We start from the raw sequence: 18,945 nt of genomic DNA, 5'->3' as shown, positions 1-18,945 counted from the left end.
TCTCTCCCCCTGACTTGTTTTTCCCTTCTCTGGGTTCATGGTGAGGGTGGAAGTTCTGCCTCCCCCTCCTCTTCTGAAGATTCTGTTTCTGGGATTGGAGAAAGGGGGGGGTAAGCGTCATGCCCATCAGGCTGACTTTTCCCTGGCTGAGGAGGGAGTGGAATCCCCCCTCCTTCTTGGTCTAACGGCTCTGGCTCAGTGAGGGGGGTAAGCGTGGGAAATTCCTGAGTAGTGTCTGTAACTTTGTCTGCTGGAGTTTCAAGGCCTCTGTGGTCGCTGGGCAACAGTATCTCTGAGAGTTCTCCCTCCCCCTCTTCACCCAGCTCTGAGAAAGTGATCTCTTGCTCATCCTCTGAAGTGCTAGGGTCCCAATCCTGCATCCTGACACTCCCTGGTAGATGGTGGGAATGCTGTGGACATAATATATCTCAACTTCAGCAAAGCTTTTGACATAGTGCCCCATTATATTCTGATTAGCAAACCAGCTAAATATGGGTTAGATACAACAACTATCAGGTGAATCCACAGTTGGCTACAGAATTGTACTCAGAGTGTTTGTCAATAGCTCCTTCTCAAAGTGGGGGAGGTAACAGACGGGGTACTGTAGGGCTTGGTCTTGGGCCCAGTGTTCTTCCACATTTTTATTAACCACTTGGATGAAGAGATGCAGGGAATGCTTATCAAATTTGCAGATGATACAGAATTGGGAGGGATAGGTAATAACCTGGAGGACAGAAACAACATTCAAAGTTATCTCGATTGGCTGGAGCATTGTGCTGAAAACAGAATGAAATTTAACAGGGATAAGTGCAAAGTTCTGCACCTAGGAAAAATAAACCAAATAAAGAAGTACAAGATGGGGGCTATTTGACTCAGTAATACTACATGGGAGAAGGATTGTGGAATTTTTGTTGATAACAAGCTGAATATTAGCCTACAATGCAATGTGGTGGTAAAAAAGGCAAATGCTATTTTAGGCTGCATTTACAGAAGTATGGTTTGCAAATCCTATGAAGTACTAGTTCCCCTCTATTCAACACTGGTTAGGCCTCATCTTGAATACTGTGTCCAGCTTTGGACACCATACTTTAAGAAGGATGCAGACAAACTGGAACAGGTTCAGAGGAGGACAACAAGGATGATCAGGGAACTGGAAACAAAGCCCTATGAAGAGAGACTGAAATAACTGGGCATGTTTAGCCTTGAGAGGAGAAGACTGAGGGGAGATATGATAGCACTCTACAAGTACTTGAAACATTGTCATACAGAGGAGCACCAGGATGTCTTCTTGATCATCCCAGAGTGCAGAGCATGAAATAAGGGGCTCAAATTACAGGAAGCCAGATTTCGACTGAACATTAGGAAAAACGTCCTAACTTTTAGAGTGGTAAGAAAATTGAAGCAATTACCTAGGGATGTGGTAGGCTCTCCAACACTGGAGGCATTCAAGAGGCAGCTGGACAGCCACCTGTTGGTTGTGCTTTAATTTGGATTCTTGCATTGAGCAGGTGGTTGGCATCAAAGGCCTTATAGGCCCCTTACAACTCTACTATTCTGTTATTCTATGATTCTAGTAGGCAGAGAACTGGTTCATATGCCATGGAAAGCCAAACTGTGATTTACCTGGACCACACAAATGTGCTGGTTCCCAGAGAGATGCTCACATCCTCTTTGCTCCTTCCAAATCCCTTTAGCTCAGTACAGCGCAACAGTTAAGCCAAGGTTTGGCCTGGCATGTTGTCCAGAAATTGTATTATTGTTCAGCTCTTTTCTCCATAACCAAAATCTGTAGCCAAGAACAAACCTTGGCTAAAGATTGCAGCTGCTTTGCTCCTTCCTATTATTATCATTGTTGTTGTTGTCATTATTTCCAGCCTTTCACCAGTAGGTCCCAGGGCAGGTCACAACAATTTAAAATACATTATTAAAAACAATTTAAAACAGTCATGTCAGGGTTTAGCTTAACATGTTGTCCAAACCCGGTATCATGGTTTGGCTTTTTCCTCCTTAATCACAAGAACAACCCTTGGTTACAGATTGTGGTTAAGGGGGAGAGAAGTTAAACCATAATCCCAGATTTGGATTACATCCTAAACCAAACCTTGGCTTGGCTGCTGCACTGAATTCAGCTAAAAGGTCTGGGGAGGGCCAAAACAACTGAAACGGAGTTGGACTCAGTGACCTTATAGGCCCCTTCCAATCTACTATTCGGTGATTCTATGTATGGATGTGACATTATCACACTTCCCAGGTCAGTCAGATCAGATATCAGTCAGTTCTTAAAACTAGGACTGAGCCAAAATATCAGTCAATAGACAATTTGGGAGTGAAATTGGGTCTTTCTGGTATATTAAATCCCCTTGGCAAAAACTATTCAATCTACCTCCAAATTTGTTTATGCTGTCCCTGTTGCAGCCAGAATTATCACTGCTATTTTGCTGGAAGATAAGGAGAATTGTCTGGTTGCCTAGGCAATGTGTACTCCTGTCTTTCAGCATTAAAGCAGAGGGTCAGACAGTGCCATGGGTGAACTTCATGCCCCTGTCATACATTGATTAAAGTGGAGGTACAACTTTGCCTGCAAGTAAGGCTCCAAAGTTAGCAAGTTAGTTTCAATTCACATCAATTTAAGAATAACTGCACACTCAGGTTGTTGAGCTAAAACTTGACCCCAAGGAACTGTTGGGTCAAAACTTGACCCCACCATTCATGGAAGGCCTCTTCTCCGTAAGATCAAGTACCTATAGCTCCAACTCCAACTTCAATTTATTGAAATGAGCTTGTGCATTCTGAGCATGATTTTTGATGCTACATGGGCATTCCAAAATGAGATGGTGGGATTAAATTACAATGCTGACTAAAGAGTGTCAGTTCCTAGCTAGCTTCCAAGAAAAGCCTTTCCTGAAGGGAGGGTCTTCAAAGCTACTGGGAATCTTTCATGAGGGATCCAACTTAGGTGAGTGTAACAAGAAAGTAGAGCAAGGGCAGGCTTAGGGAGGCTGATAAGTGGAAGCTGGAGGAATAGTGGCGAATGCTGACCTGGGTAGAGAAGAGAAGCATAAAGAGGCTGAAGAAGACTAAGGACTAGTTCCCAGTACAGTAGGGCCCCACTCATACAGTGGGTTACGTTCCAGACCCCCACCTAAAAGCAAAACCCGCTAAAAAGCAGAACTGTGTCAGTAAAATGGCGCCCTGTGGCCAGCGCCCGAAAAACGCGGTAAAAGCGGAACAAGCACCGTATGAGTGGGGCCTTACTCTAATTGAAAACTGCTGTATTAGCGGAACGCCAAAAAGCAGAGCCCTACAGAGGGCAATGTTTCATATGCGTCAGCTGATCATCAGAGTTCCACTCTCTACCTTATGTTGCCTGAAATATAGTTATGGTCTTCATTGCCTAAAACGTATTTGCAATAAATAAAATATTGTACATCTATTAGTGTATCTCTTATTGCTGTAACGTATAGTTCACCTGAGGCATATTGCATTGTAGCAAACTTTTTATTTGTTAATACTAAGGGCACAAACAATATGCTATGTATAAAACATAGTAACATACTGCTGTTTTTATTCTTTTTGAATCAAATTCAATGTGTTGTCCTAAATTTTGCAACACTATGTCTGTGTGGGTGTGTAAATATAATGGAATAAATTGATGTGGGATAATAGCTACAATTTTATCTACTTTGCCAGGATTCCATGCAGAACTGGGCACTATTTGCTACTTTTAAAATGCCTTCAGTTTCCTAGAAGGTTCAGCCCCTCTAAATGCAACTTTGATGTTATGATTTTCTCTGCAGGGACTACTGCTCAGCCCACCCTATGTTGGAACACTGAATATCATGATGAGGATCTGATCCTGAATGGAGATTCTGAATGCTACCAAAATACAAGTAAATAAAAGTAAAGATAATGACATAGTAAATACAAATAAATGACAATGAAATGCTTCTTCACAGGTTGACCACAATTCAGTAAACTCATTTTTATGGAAAAAATGGGTTTCTGCAGACAAACATACAATTAAATATCACTTATACAATAGAGATATACTGCTTGCATTCATCTTGTGAAGGAACAAGTGCCAAGAAATTATAAAAGTTTTGTTGTATGGCACAATGCCAGATGTAATACCAGGTAATCAAAAGCTATACTTTGATCTCCTAGTCAACATTCTTGAATTCTAGCATCATTGAGTCAACAGAAGTTGGCAATTTGATTTTGATATCTAGGTCATACAACACTTTTAGAATTTGTTATTTGAAAAAAAATCTGTAATTATGCATTCCTCAGGAGAGGGAGAAGACACACAGCTCATTACGTTACTCTATGTTAGCACTTTCCTAACCCAGTGCCCTCCAGATGTGCTACAATGTGGCCTGCCTTAGAGATGGACTACAACTCCCAGCAGCCCCAGCCAACATAGTTAGTGGTCAAGGATGGTGCATCTAGAAGGCACCAGGTTGGGAACAGCCACTCTGCAGTTTGATGCAATATTTGCAGAAGGGCTGGTCTTTTCTAAGATTTTGCCCATCTGATCTTATGAAACTTTTAAACCACAGTTGATACAATAAAATGTATCAACTGTTTGTATTATTCTTTTGTGTGACTAATGGCTGTAAAACATTAATCAGACATGTCCTCTTCATAAATCACTGGGTATTCAATGCAAAAAAAAACATACCATCTGAAGGAGAGGACTTACAGGTTTTGTTCCAAATATCCTCAGCTATTCTTCTTCAGTCCGTTTTCCTCATTTAAATGAACAAATTAATGATCACTTGGATCTATCATCTATTGAAATAAATAGATAAGATATTGCTAAAGGAAAGGGATGGTTGTGGAGTTCTGTAGGAAGTCAGTGCATCAGGGAAACAATATTGATGAATTTAATGCTAAATTAGTTTTCAACTGCACTATCACATTATATATATGTGCAGGTAGATAGACAGACAGACAGACAGATAGAGTTCAAACAAATATACATGATACTAGGGGCTCCACCCATGCTCATTTTGCTTGCCAACACTGCCTACTGACACCAGCACTCCTCCCTTCCTCCTTTTTCTCCCCACAGGTCGCCAGCACTCCCCCTTCATCCTCCTGCAACATGTCAACATTGTTCCCCCTCTCTCCCCCTGCACACGGGTCACCAGCACTGCCACCTCCCTTCCCCCCATGGGTCACCAGCTCTCCCCCTCTTTTTCCCCATAAGTCACCAGCGCTCCCCCCTCCCTCTTCCCATGGTTCACCAGCCCCCTCCTCCCACAGTTCTCCCTCCCCTACCCATCCATTGACCAACTGTGGGCCAGGGCCAGCCAGCACACCCACCACCACTGGGCACCTCGTGCCCCTCAGCAGCCTCCACCTTTCTTGCTCGTGTGCTGCTACCACTGCCAATGAGCACCTCATGTGCTGCTGCTCTTGTCACCTCAACTGGGTGCCTCTGCAGCTGCCTTCTGTACCGATCTTGCTCATGTACTGTTGCCACCCCAGCAACCAGGCACCTCGTACATGTCTACAGCCTCCTCCGCAGCCCCTCTCACTTGCCACTGCTGCTGCTGCCACCACCATGGCAACTGGGTCCCTCGCACCCCACCATTGCCACCCCATCTCACCTAGCAGTATCATGCTACTTGTGAACTCTTCTGTGCAGATGCATGCCTGCACAGAGGTGTTCACGGGTAGCGTGACGGTTAGAAAAATATTATATATTAAGAAAAGTCTCATAGTAGAAGTCTCAAAATGTGAAAGAACTGGGTCTGTTTAGACTAGTCCAAAGACAATTAAGAATGGATATGATAAAAGATTTTCAAACAGTTTAAAGCAGGGGGGAGGAACCTTCCTAGCTCCACAGGCCAGATCCTTGAAGGCCAAATTTGACAGGTGAGTGGGTCTTCCTGCCTGTCAAACACCTGGCATCACAGATGATGTCAGGGTGTTTTATCCTTCAAAGCGTGTAGCAAGCAGCAAGGCTCTGCTAAAATCAAGGGGGAAAACCTGCTTGCTTGCACACCCAGACCAAACAGGATCACCCTCCCTGCACATCAGCCGATGGGGGGGGGAATCCTGCTTAGAACTGGGTTTGGATGTGGGAGGAGATCCCTATGCTATAACTGTTTCAAAGCTGAATAAAATAATAGCAGTTTCAAAGCTTTTAATGTGTCACACTCAGAGCTTGGAAAAGTTACTTTTTTGTACTACAACTCCCTTCAGCCCCAGCCAGCATGACCACTGGATTAGGCTGATCATAGAATCATAGAATAGTAGAGTAGGAAGGGGCCTATAAGGCCATCAAGTCCAACTCCCTGCTCAATGCAGGAATCCAAATCAACGCATTCCCGACAGATGGCTGTCCAGCTGCCTCTTGAATGCCTTCAGTGTCAGAGAGACCACTACCTCTCTAGGTAATTGATTCCATTGCTGTATGGCTCTAACAGTTAGGAAGTTTTTCCTGATGTTCAGTCGAAATCTGGCTTCCTGTACCTTGAGCCCATTTTTTTGTGTCCTGCACTCTGGGACATTCAAGAAGAGATCCCGGACCTCCTCAATGTGACAACCTTTCATGTACTTGAAGAGTGCTATCATATCTCCCCTCAGTCTTCTCCAGGCTAAACATGCCCAATTCTTTCAGTCTCTCCTCATAGGGCTTGGTTTCCAGTCCCCTGATCATCCTTGTTACCCTCCTCTGAACCTGTTCCAATTTTCTGCATCCTTCTTGAAGTGTGGAGGCCAGAACTGGACTCAGTATTCAAGATGAGGCCTAACCAGTGCTGAATAGAGGGGAACTAATACTTCACGTGATTTGGAAACTATACTTTTGTTAATGCAGCCTAATATATCATTTGCCTTTTTTGCAGCCACATCACAGTGTTGGCTCATATTCAGCTTGTGATCAACCACAATTCCAAGATCCTTCTCACATGTCATACTGCTGAGCCAAGTATCCCCCATCATATAACTGTGCATTTGGTTTCTTTTTCCTAAGTGTAGAACTTTGCATTTATCCTTGTTGAATTTCATTCTGTTGTTTTCAGCACAATGCTCCAGCTTATCAAGGTCCCTTTGAATTTTGTTTCTGTCTTTCACGGTATTAGCTATGCTCCCCAATTTTGTATCATCTGCAAATCTGATAAACATGCTCTGTACCTCCTCATCCAAGTCATTAATAAAAATGTTGAAGAGCACTGGGCCCAGGATCGAGCCCTGTGGTACCCCACTCATTACTTCCTCCCAGTTTGAGAAGGAACCATTGATAAGCACTCTTTGAGTACGATTCTGGAGCCAAGTGTGGATCCACCTGATAGTTGTTCCATCCAGCCCACATTTAGCTAGCTTGCTAATCAGAATATCAAGGGGCACTTTGTCAAAAGCTTTGCTGAAGTCGAGGTATATTATGTCCACAGCATTCCCACAGTCTACAAGGGAGGTTACCCAGTCACAAAATGAGATAAAATTAGTTTGGCACGATTTGTTCTTCATAAATCCATGTTGGCTCCTAGTAATCACTGCATTGTTTTCAATGTGCTTACAGATTGACTGCTTCATAATCTGTTCCGGGGATTGATGTTAGGCCGACTGGTCTGTAGTTCCCCGGTTCCTCCTTTTTGCCTTTTTTGAAGATAGGGACAACATTAGCTCTCCTCCAGTCATCCGGCACTTCACCATTCCTCCATGATTTCACAAAGATAATAGACAGAGGTTCTAAGAGTTCTTCAGCCAGTTCCTTCAATACTTTAGGATGCAGTTTAACGGGCCCTGCTGATTTGAACTCGTTCAAAGTGATTAGGTATTCCTTGACCATTTGTCTGTCAAGCTCAAGCTTCAATCCTGCCCCTTCTACTTCATTTCTCCCGGGAGGGTCACAGATCCTTTTTTGGGAGAAGACTGAGCCAAAGTAGGAATTGAGCACTTCTGCCTTTTCTTTGTCATCTGTTATCATTTTGCCATCCTCATTGAGTAGCTGTGCCACCATTTCTTTTCTCTGTCTTTTACTATGGAAGTACCTGAAGAAAGCTTTTTTGTTGCTTTTAGCATCCCTCGCTAACTTCAGCTCATTCTCAGCATTAGCCTTCCTAATGGGAGTTGTAGTTCAAAAAAGTAACTTTTCCAAGCTCTGGTCACACTCCAGAACTACAAACCTTTTACATGTTTGCACATAATCAGTTTATTTTAGCCCTACTATAACTTTAAAAACCCTTACAATTAATATTTACACAGTGCAGGGCTGGGCAACCTGTGGCCTTCCACATGGTGGACTAGAGCTCCCATTATTCCTGCCCATTGGCCATGCTGGCTGGGGCTCATAGGAGTTCAGCAACAACTGGAGAGCCAAAGGTTAACTACCCCTGGAGGCTTAATTGATAACAAATCTTCCCTTTCCGCAGTATTCATGTGGTTTTGAAAGAATTATTACATGTTCATTTTCTTAGTTTTCTTCCAGTATTACAACTTCTCAAAACCTTCAAGTGAACCAAAAAGAACCCTAAAATAGCTGGATCATGAAGAATTGTTCAACAGAGTGAACAGTAGAGTTCTATTATCAGTTTATAGGAATTTAAAAGGAAAAAAGACCAAAACAGTAACAGCCTTTTTTCTTTTATTCTTTTCATTTTTCCTCTATGAGGTTACAATTTTTGCAGCTGGTCAGAAATATCACGTTCCCTGCTGTCTCAAAAGGCTTTATATGACTAATCTTAACCATGCTTTAAACTGAACATATAAGCAGCTGTTGAAAATAAAGCAGGCATTATGGAAAAATTTACCAATGAACCAATGAGAATAAAGCACCTCCTTTTACAATGCCTGCTACAATATAAACACTGCAGACATTTACATTTTGGGTTCTGTTGTTTCACACTAGTTGAATTTTTGGAAGAAGTTTATCTACTGGATGAACTGACTAATGGACAAACTGACATGAAGGGCAATCATTCCATAGAACATTTAACAGAAGCATCTTTTGAGATTAATAATAATAAATTATATGGTAAGCTTGAATGGTTGATTAACTTTTTGAATAGCCATTGCCAATATAATATAATAAATATTAATATATTACTTATCAGTGTCGTTATATGTTTTCATCCTGTTGACTGATATTCTAAAAGAATTCAGACAATAAAAATAGTTTATTCATTTTTATTATACCAATTACTATGTTTATATAAATCAGTTGCAGCACAATATTTATTTTATTTTTATTTTTAAATATTTCTATCCCACCCTTCTACCCTATAATAGGGCACTCAGGGTGGCTTACAAAAATAAAATCAGACATGTACATAATAAAATTGTAAAAAGTAAAATCACAAAAACATTAAAATACATAAAATACAATTAAAATACAATATATATATACATACATGTATATATATACACATACACACACACACACATATATAGGGAGTGGTACTAAAGGGACTACAAAGGTAAAATTTAACACAGAAGGCATAAAATCAGTGTCAGGCTCTACCTTCAGTCCTTCCCAAAGGCTCTCCGGAACAAGTTCGTTTTCAGAAGTCTCCGGAAAACCAACAGGGAGGGAGCAGAGTGGACTTCTTGGGGTTGGGTATTCCAAAGCTTGGGGGCCACAGTAACATATGTTTCTGATACTTTATCTTACATTATTCTGTCTTATCATTATAACAATTATATTTTTGACATAAACAACTGAATCCTGTGGCATCTTTAAAGACTAATGTATTTATTGTGACATGAGTTACTGGCAATTAGAGCAGGACATACTGTGGTCTGCGAACCATGATTCTGTGCACTTGCACATGCTTTGTTGTTTTTGATTAACACTTTATTGGAACTACTAGCCTCAATCAGTTGATCACCTTCAAGCACACAGGCACTGAGATATGTAATAAAGGTCCCTGCCTCCAAGGTCTACCCTTCAGGAGAGAAAATAGATGCACACAGAGCTATCCTCCTCTACTGATATGTCAGCTCATACAGACACTCTGGACAGCAGAGCATGCAGAGGGCTTTGGACTGCTATGTATATCTTTAAATCAGAATTAAAAGATACAAACCTACTAAGAATGATTTGGTACAGATATTTCCAAACATCTCTAACTTACTGTCAATGTTTGAAATCCTATTTTTTTATTGGCTTCAGAGTCAATAGTGTCAGAGTGATAAAACAATCCAGCAATCAAATCTGCCATCAAGCTTGAAAACCTCTGTGGTCATTTGGTAGTTTGTAGTGTTTGGCTCACCTTTTTACTTTTGAATTAAAAAGTGTTAGGTTTCATAAATTAAAAAAGAGTAAAAGTCCATTATTTCATGAAAGCAAATAAATTTGCTGAGTATTTGAATATTTTGGGTTAGCATGCTGGCATATAACATGCCAGCAATTTATGTTGAAAGGTTCAGAATTCAGTGCAAATGTAGACAATGACAAAAAGAATTATAATTAGGACACATAAGAAATAGTTCAGAAGATTGCAAAGATTAAAAAAAGATCTGTTATAAGTAAATTTTAAAAGGAGGGCATATGCAGAATCTTGGCAGTTTAGAAAACTTATTTGATCAACACGTGCAGCTCTGCCCCTTCTTCAGAAACTCTAGCTCACTCTCTGATTTAGTCATCAAGGAGAAGCAGCCTTCATCTGAATTGCCTCTGTGTTTCAGGGAATGTGGTGAATGCAATGTGAGGGTTGGCCTGCCATCATGGAGGATGGAATAAAGAGATTTGAATCCACCAAATGCTCCTTCCTCTGAACAAATGCAAGATAGAAATGCAAACCTCGCTCTAGAAAAGAGTGCGGTATTCACATTGTCATCCCTGCCCACTCCCCCATTAAATGGTGATTGCTCCCATATAAAGTTTTGTTGGAATGCAACTTCGCTCACCCTGTTGCCCGGCAGAGCCTCTTCAGCAATTCAGAAAAGGCTAAAAAGTATTATTTTAATACATTTCCTTCTTCAAAATGACTGACATGCATCTCCCCACCAAAGATCATCATACTCCATTTACTCCCCAGGAATGGATGGATGAGTGTGTGGGTCATACACTCACACACTTACATGCACACCCACCCACATATATATACAGAGACAGACTAGATATATATATATTCAATGCAGTGGGGATGCAACCTTTCCCCCCCTTAAGACCAATAGGAACAGAACAATGCACCTCCACCCTCACCACCCTGGGAAAAGGTATTTGCTTACTATGTGGTATGCCTTTTCTTTTGGTGCTACATGTCTGCCCCCTGACAGTGAATGAGATATTTGCCATTCCCACTGCTTATACTAGGTTCTTGGGGGGAAATGTGGGCTGGCACTTTAGTTCCTTCAGGGGACACCACCAGCAGGATTATTCATGGTTTATTTAAGCCTCCAGCAGCTGTGGTAGTAGTGCCACTGCTGAGGGCCTACTTCAGTCCTGTCCATTTCTACATCTTGCCAGCAGGTTTTGTGAGGCCACTTTTATATCTTCCTGGAACCATGTCTCCTGGTCCCAACTGCATTGCTTTTTCACACTGAGCTATCATCTGGCTCAGCCTTTCCCAACCAGTGTGCCTCCAGATGTTGTTGGACCACAACTCCCATCAGCCTCAGCCAGCATTGCCAATGGTCAGGAAAGATGGGAATTGTGGTCCAACAACATCTGGAGGCACACCGGTTGGAAAAGGCTGAGCTAGATGATAATATTGCAACCATTTCACTATGCATTCTTCCCTATCTGTGTATTTCCAACCCCTTTCTCTTGCAAAACGCTTATTTCACAGACTGTGCGAAATTGTGTACATATACTGTGGTAAGAATTTATACTGCAGTGGAACTTGATTCATCTCTTAGGATAGAGGTTGTCATGTGTCATAATCAATCCTGTGGTTCTGTTATGTTCTACTGGCATAACGTAGTCACAATCCTATGCAATCCCAGCAGCAAAGTAGAGAGCAAAACAATTAGCAGTAGAAACAACATATAAAACCAATCACTGATATTAGTAATATATAGCAAAACCAACAATTTCTGTACTGTCCCAGGCAACTCCATTGGCACTGAGCACTGGTAACATCCCCCACAGTACCCATGAATGTTTGACACCAATCAACATGTGGCCTAACAATTAGTATGGCAACCACTGTTGCCAGCAGCCTCAAGTTCAAGGGCTCTAGGTTGGGATTTGAACTATGGCAGCACAAATGCAACCAGAAACAGCCTCCAAACAACCCCTTTGACAGATAACTGGCCAGGACAAGACAAGAAGGAAGTGGTGCTATTCCCGTCACAACAGTAGCCAAATAGCTCCTTAGTAGGTGTCACACCTTTTTTTATATAACCCCAAGACTACTACTATTTAATAGAAACAAAGTCCAAATCCTTCAACAAGTGTATTTAATGTTTAATCAAATGTAGGTATGCATGTCAGTTCTCATATTTAACATTATTTCTATTAGTAATATATTTTGATGAATAATAACCATAAATGAAATAAGATACATTTAGCTAACTGAAAGTTTATGCTTCTATGCTAATATATGGAATATAACACAAAATATGTTCCGTTGAATAAGAGGACTTCTCAGGTATAGATTTGGAAATATTGCAGAAATGGGTGGTTTCTTGCAAAAGTTGGTTTTCCTGAGTGCACCCATACAGTTGTATAAATTATATAGCCACAATAGTGGCTGTATACTATAGCCAGCGTGGATTTTTTGCATTCCGCAATGTTAAATTGAAAATACCGCCATGCCATTCTGATGCTTCCCATAAGCTCATTTCAAAACAAAACCTTACAAAACTTATAGTCCTGAACTCAGAAACGCTTGCTTAACAACCGTGTAAATGTTCATGGTGATACACAAAACAGTCAGAGAGAATAGGGAGTTCAATGTCTAAAAAGAGAGGGGGGAAACCCGAGAGCCCTTTTGGACTTCTTTCTGTCAGAGTTCTCATAATCTGTTGAAATTCATTAAAAATCAGCCATGTTCACAGAGTACCTGTAATCCTATTACTGACCTTGCCCCATGCTCTGACCTTCATCTTCTGCAGTTTAAAAGTTAAAACAATGCCTGGCTGATTTTTAATTAATTTAAGAAATTTTTGCTTGAACCCAATGATAGTGTTGGGCATGCTCAGTAAGAACCAACTGTCAGTGTTCTAAAAGCCAGACTCACAGCTGCTTGGCTTGGCTAATTAGGGGGCCACACCCACAACAGACTTTTATTTCACTTGAGACAGTCATGGCTTCCCCAAAAGAATCCTGGGAAGTGAAGTTTGTGAAGGGGGCTGAGAGGAGATTCCTGTTCCACTGACAGAGCTTCAGTGGCCAGAGTGGTTTAGCAGTCAGCCACTCTGACTGAAGGTCTGTGAGGGGAACAGGGCGTCTCCTAGCAACTCTCAGCACCCTTCACTAACTACCCAGGATTCTTTGAGAGAAGCCATGATTGTCCAAAGTGAAATAAAGGCCTGGTGTGGATGGGGCCAGGGACAGCTTTGGTTTAAATTTGGGTGGGAGGCTACATGTGCCTGCTGTAGAATAAAAAGGTGGGGGAAAGGGGGAAAAACAGTGATACTGTTCACAATGTTTTCCTTTTGGAAAGGTAAGGGGCTTCCCCTCTGCCCAGTGCCTACCCACCCAATATCCTCCCCTCCCCCTCCTCCTATCCTCCCTGCCCCTTCCCCGGGTCAGTGTTGGACTATGACCTGGGAGACCAGGGTTCGAATCCCCACACAGCCATGGAGTTGACTGGGTGGCCTTTGGCCAGTCACTGTATCTCAGCCTCAGAGGAAGGCAATGGTAAAACCACTTCTGAATACTGTTTACCATGAAAACCCTATTCATGGGGTCGCCATAAGTCAGGATAGACTTGAAGGCAGTCCATTTTCATTTTTAAACATAAATCTCATTGAACTCAGAAAGTATGCAAATGATCAAACCCACCCTCCCTTCTCCTTTCTCCTATCCCCTCCCTCTTGCCCCTTCCCTCCCCCTTCCTTTGCCCCTCCCTACCCATCCCTATCCCCTTCCAATCTCCTCCTTCCTCTTCTCCTCCCTCCCCCTACCCCCCTCCCCTTCCTCCTCTCCATGGTCAGTTTTACCTATCTTAAGCATGATTGCACAGGAGTAAATACCATTGAACTCTATAAGTATGCCAACGATAAAACCTGCCCTGCCCTCCCCATTCCTTTGCTCCCTCCAATCCACTTCTTCCCCTTCCCCTCCCCCATGGTCAGTTTTACCTATCCTAACCATGATTGCATAGGAGTAAATCCCGTTGAACTCAATAAGCATGAAAATGATCAAAGCTGCCTTCCCCTCTCCTTCCCCTTCCACCTCCCCTACCTTCTTCCTCCTCCCCTGCCCACTCCAGTCCTCCCTCCCCCCCGGTCAGTTTCACCTATCCTAAGCATGATTGCAGGGGAGTAAATCCCACTGAAATCAATAAGCATGCAAATGATCAATCCATTCTCAAGAAACTTGCACAGGATCCCATTTCTTACCTCCTGGTTTAAAAAGCAGAGAAATTCACTAATAGGCAAAAACCCTTGCTGTTTAAGAATGTACCTATAGCCCATAGATATTTCTATCAAACGTTAAGAAGCAGGGAAATTGGGCAGCTATAGTGAATGCACCAGGGGAGCAGGAGATCTGACCTCCTCTCTGAGATATTGGACTGCCCTACAAATTTGTCAAAATGCAAACACCATTTGGGTTGGTCTTTCACAGTCCAATCCACTTGCTGTGTAGCTTGGAAGAATTTGGTAACATGTGCCTCTGAGCATATGGGGAGAGGTGGCAACACCTTCAGTCAGCCCAAATAATAGAAAGAAGACATGTGCTGTGCTGATCTTGTTTTAGCAAGCAGGAAGCAACGTTATTAAGACAGTTTATATAGTTCAGATGGTCACTTTAGATATGTCTGATTTACTTTGCAATTTTAGTGAAGTTTACTATAGGAAATGATTTTGTTTCTATTTCTGTGAATATGTGTACAGCAACACTTTGCAAAATTTACGCTAAAGAAGCTCCAAAACTAAATGTGGAATAATAGCGCTGACTATTCTGCAGAATAGTCTCCAGTGGACCTCAGGAGTGTCTCAATTTGCACAAGATAAAACGGTGGGAGGTGAAATATATTCTAGAAAAATTGTAGGTGTGCTCTATGTTTTTAATTGACCATGCCCACCTTGCCTTAAATGAAATGGTTTAAACATAACAACAGCTAGAGTCATTACTGAAGTAGCAACGTATTGTAATGTCTGATTTTATATCAAACTGCAGTTTCAGATTCAACTGTTAATGCACCCAAAATAGAAATAGAACATGATTTGAAACACAAAAGGCTTTCTCCACTATCATATGACATTGACCAATAACAAGGCTTTGAAATTAATAAAAATAAATTTGACACAGATTTCTAGGATGGAAAATGAGAGAAATATTTTTTTTCTAGATTAGATTCTCTGTAGAAACATTAGTAACACAGGAAAGAAGCAAAGTAAGAAGAACACCAACAAACATAGAAAAATATAATTCTCCATATTTGGAGATGGCAGGTGTTGCCATCACTCCCCATATGCTCAGAGGCACATATTACCAAATTCTTCCAAGTTACACAGCAAGTGGATTGAACTGTGAAAGACCAACCCAAATGGTGTTTGCATTTTGACAAATTTGTAGGGCAGTCCAATATCTCAGAGAGGAGGTCAGGTCTTCTGCTTCCGTGGTGCATTCACTATAGCTGCCCAATTTCCCTGCTTTTTAAAGTTTGATAGAAATATCTGTGGGCTATAGGTATGTTCTTAAACCACAAGGTTTTTTGCCTATTAGTGAATGTATATTAAATTGTGCATCAGGAACTAGGATGTTTCTAGGAGCAATGTCTAGAGAGCACATAAGTAAGGCATACTGGAGTGCTCAGGCTACTAGTTTTCTTTGCTTTTTTTTTAATGTTCTGCTGATAATTAGAATCAGGCCTCTAAAGAAGCACTCATTATGATGGACTGTTTTCATCTCCATAAGCCTGTAGTGTTCTCCTCTTGGCTTTTCAAAGTCCTATCTTATATCTGTCTAGCTCCTTAATCTGTCAACTCTTGAAGAGCCAACTGGAGAGAAATAAATCCATAAAGGTTACACCTCATACTGAAATTTTTTAAAATTTTGAGACAGGAAAAAAATATAAATGAAGGCGGCCCACTTGAAGAGACAACTATTTGCATATAATCAAAACAGAGTATCTTTGTACAGTCATACTAACGTGGGGGGAGGTCATACTAAGAGGTCAGGGGGGAAACAGTACCTGATCTGAAGAGCTTGGTGAAGTGTATAAGAGCACTTATTCCAATTGTGTATTTATTTATTTATTTATTTACTTATGTCTTGATAATGTCTGCAAATTACTGTTCCTCAGTAATTTGGTAAATCTGTGACATTTAGTCTGTTGTTGAGAAATAGCTACAATGAATAATCTATTCAAATCCTGTTATATTTCTGTTGATTTGTTTTTTCATTACTTTATCCGATATAAAGCTTGTACTTTACTGATTGCAGAAACTGATATCAAAAAATTCTTAATTTTTTTTGTTGTAGCTTAATAATGGGACTGAGTGACCCTCCCCTAGGATGTTTACAAATTTGAAAACCTTCAAAACATAAACCGAAAGGAAGAGGCTATCAAATGTATATCTTGGAAAACTTTTTCCTGCCTGCCCCCATCTATCCCAAGTTTTTTAAAAAAAGTAAACAGTGGATTCGAATCAATAGCTTTGTCCTATGCATAGAAGACACTAGATTTTTAATAGAAAATGAGCAATGCAGAAGTTTCTCATCTGCCTCCAATATTTGTTCTGTGGTTCTCTTATAAGACTAATCTTAAGATCTAGCAGAGCATCATCTGAGCCAGCCTTTCCCAACCTTTGGGTCCCCGGATGTTGCTCACCTACAATTCCCATCAGCCCCAGCCAGCATGGCCAATGGTCAGGAAGGATGGGAACTGAAGTCCAGCAACATCTGGGGACCCAAAGGTTTGGAAAGGCTGATCTGATTAAATGGTATCTCTGCTAAGTTAATTGAATGAATAACTTTCTGTAAATAATTACTTTCACGTATACTTCTATCAAGCAGAAACAATTCACACAGCAAGGAGATCATAACTGCTTTTCAAACCTGGGCTCGTGTTTTTCTAGACAAATCACAAGTTGTAACCAAGAAGCAGGACTGGAGGAGGAGCAAAGCAAATCTCTTCTCTGTCATATTTCAAATCAAGCACTCTAACATCTTCGCTTTGGGATAGCATCCAAACACCAATATATTTTGTCTTTCATATGTCTGTTATGTGAGTGATTTTTGTTCTGATACCTTTGAATAGTTGATTAGCTCTGCATGCTCATTATCAACTGTCCTCAATTTGAAGGGATATAAAATTTAGAACCAGATGCTTCTAATTTAAAAAATCAATTTAGAAGGTGTAGCACCACAGCACCACATGTCTGGTTCATGTTGTCTAATGCATCTATTTTTTACATACTTGTATATCTCCAGTGTCTGAAAAATCTCAGCCCTTCCTCATGGCAGCTCCATCTCAAGCATTGAGATTGACATTTTCTATCTGTCTAGCTGGCTTTGCATGTGGGACTGGAAGAATTTCTGAAATTGCTACCCTGCAGGTTCCAGACTTCTTAAACTTCTTAACTGGCAACATAAATTTGGTTTGCAGAACTCAGGGATTTATTTTCCAATATTAATTGGTGTTGCTGTATACCGTAACCATAGACTCCTGTCCCACATCAGCCGATTTAGATGGACAGTATTTCTGTTTTGCTAATACTGTTAATGACAATTCTGTCTTTGTTCCTGAAATTATGCCTTAGTTGTTGAAATTATCTGACCACATAACTAAGTCACCACTGCTGCCAGTAAAATTAATTATCAATTTTTTTTTGTCATTCACACTGATCAAGACTATAAATTGTGCAATGTAAATTAGGGTGTCAGTGAGTTCACGTCCCAAGAAACTAATTTAAAAATCCCCTCTAGATTTATTGTGAATTTTAAAATAGTCTCTTGTCATGCAGTACTATTAGTTCTAGTGGGATTGTAGCCAAAGTAACTGCACTTTGGAAAATATGGTTCTACAAACAGATTCCAAAATTAGGCAAATGTTTCATACCAAACCAATGTAGCTTTGTATTTTCATATATGAAGCTTAAATATCTTTCAAGCATCTCTTCAACTATGTAGATTATAGTGTGTTCTTTAATGAGAAAGACAGGTTTTTGTAATTTGAGCGACTCTTCTGACCTATTTGACATTTGCATTGCAAACCAATATAAGGAACAACAATAACCAAAACAAACAATAATGTTAAGCCATATGTATGGAAATGATCTTAGACTTTGTTGACACATTATACTGAACATGTTGTTTTAGATGAAACAGGAAACTATGGTTAATTGGAAATTTTTTCATTTACTCACAGCTTGTGGTAAAGGAAGGAGGGAAGAGATACATGTGCAGGGAAAAGGTTTGTGCATCTGAACATGGTCACTATGATAGAATTGCCCTTTGTTTCCTTCCTCTAATTTAGTAAATCACTTTTCAAATTTTAAATACGATTAGATGCTTTCTAGGCAGATTTTAAAAACTTTTGTTTCAGATTCTGATGATCAGTGTACTATTGTTCATTTTAATGTTTTAACTATCCATTGTTTAGAGACAATGAAAATGCTTTAAAGATTCTTTTATTTAATTTCAGACTGTGAATGCATTTTATCTAGTAGATGTTTAATGGGCAATAAAGAAGAAATTGTAGATTTATTTGAATACTTTGTTTAATTCAAGAACTATTGTGGTGACAACAAAATGCCTTTGTTCAAAATTTTATTGGACTGGAATACATTAAATAGCAAATTTTAATTCTACATATCCATTGTATAGCTATATTCTGTTACCCCAATGAAGAATACAGCAGGATTACCAAT

At 40.5% G+C, this 18,945-nt stretch overlaps 1 protein-coding gene across 8 annotated transcripts in view; it reads left to right on the top strand.

The window, feature by feature from the left end:
• TENM3 (teneurin transmembrane protein 3) overlaps positions 1-18,945 on the top strand; it is a 711,055-nt gene that overhangs the window by 262,473 nt on the left and 429,637 nt on the right. For 5 of the 8 annotated variants that reach the window (XM_061585249.1, XM_061585250.1, XM_061585248.1 and 2 more), the window contains exon 4: positions 3,798-3,890. The exons of 2 other annotated variants lie outside the window; for them this stretch is intronic. In XM_061585249.1, coding sequence (XP_061441233.1) covers positions 3,798-3,890 — 93 coding nt within the window. Of the gene's footprint in view, positions 1-3,797; positions 3,901-18,945 lie in introns of all 8 variants that reach the window. One more of the 8 variants, XM_061585256.1, reaches the window with a different exon arrangement.

This window comes from Rhineura floridana, chromosome 9 (genome assembly GCF_030035675.1).
Source record: "Rhineura floridana isolate rRhiFlo1 chromosome 9, rRhiFlo1.hap2, whole genome shotgun sequence".
Lineage (NCBI taxonomy): Eukaryota > Metazoa > Chordata > Lepidosauria > Squamata > Rhineuridae > Rhineura > Rhineura floridana.
Note: the sequence above shows the minus strand (reverse complement) of the source record. Positions and strands in the feature narration are given on the sequence as shown.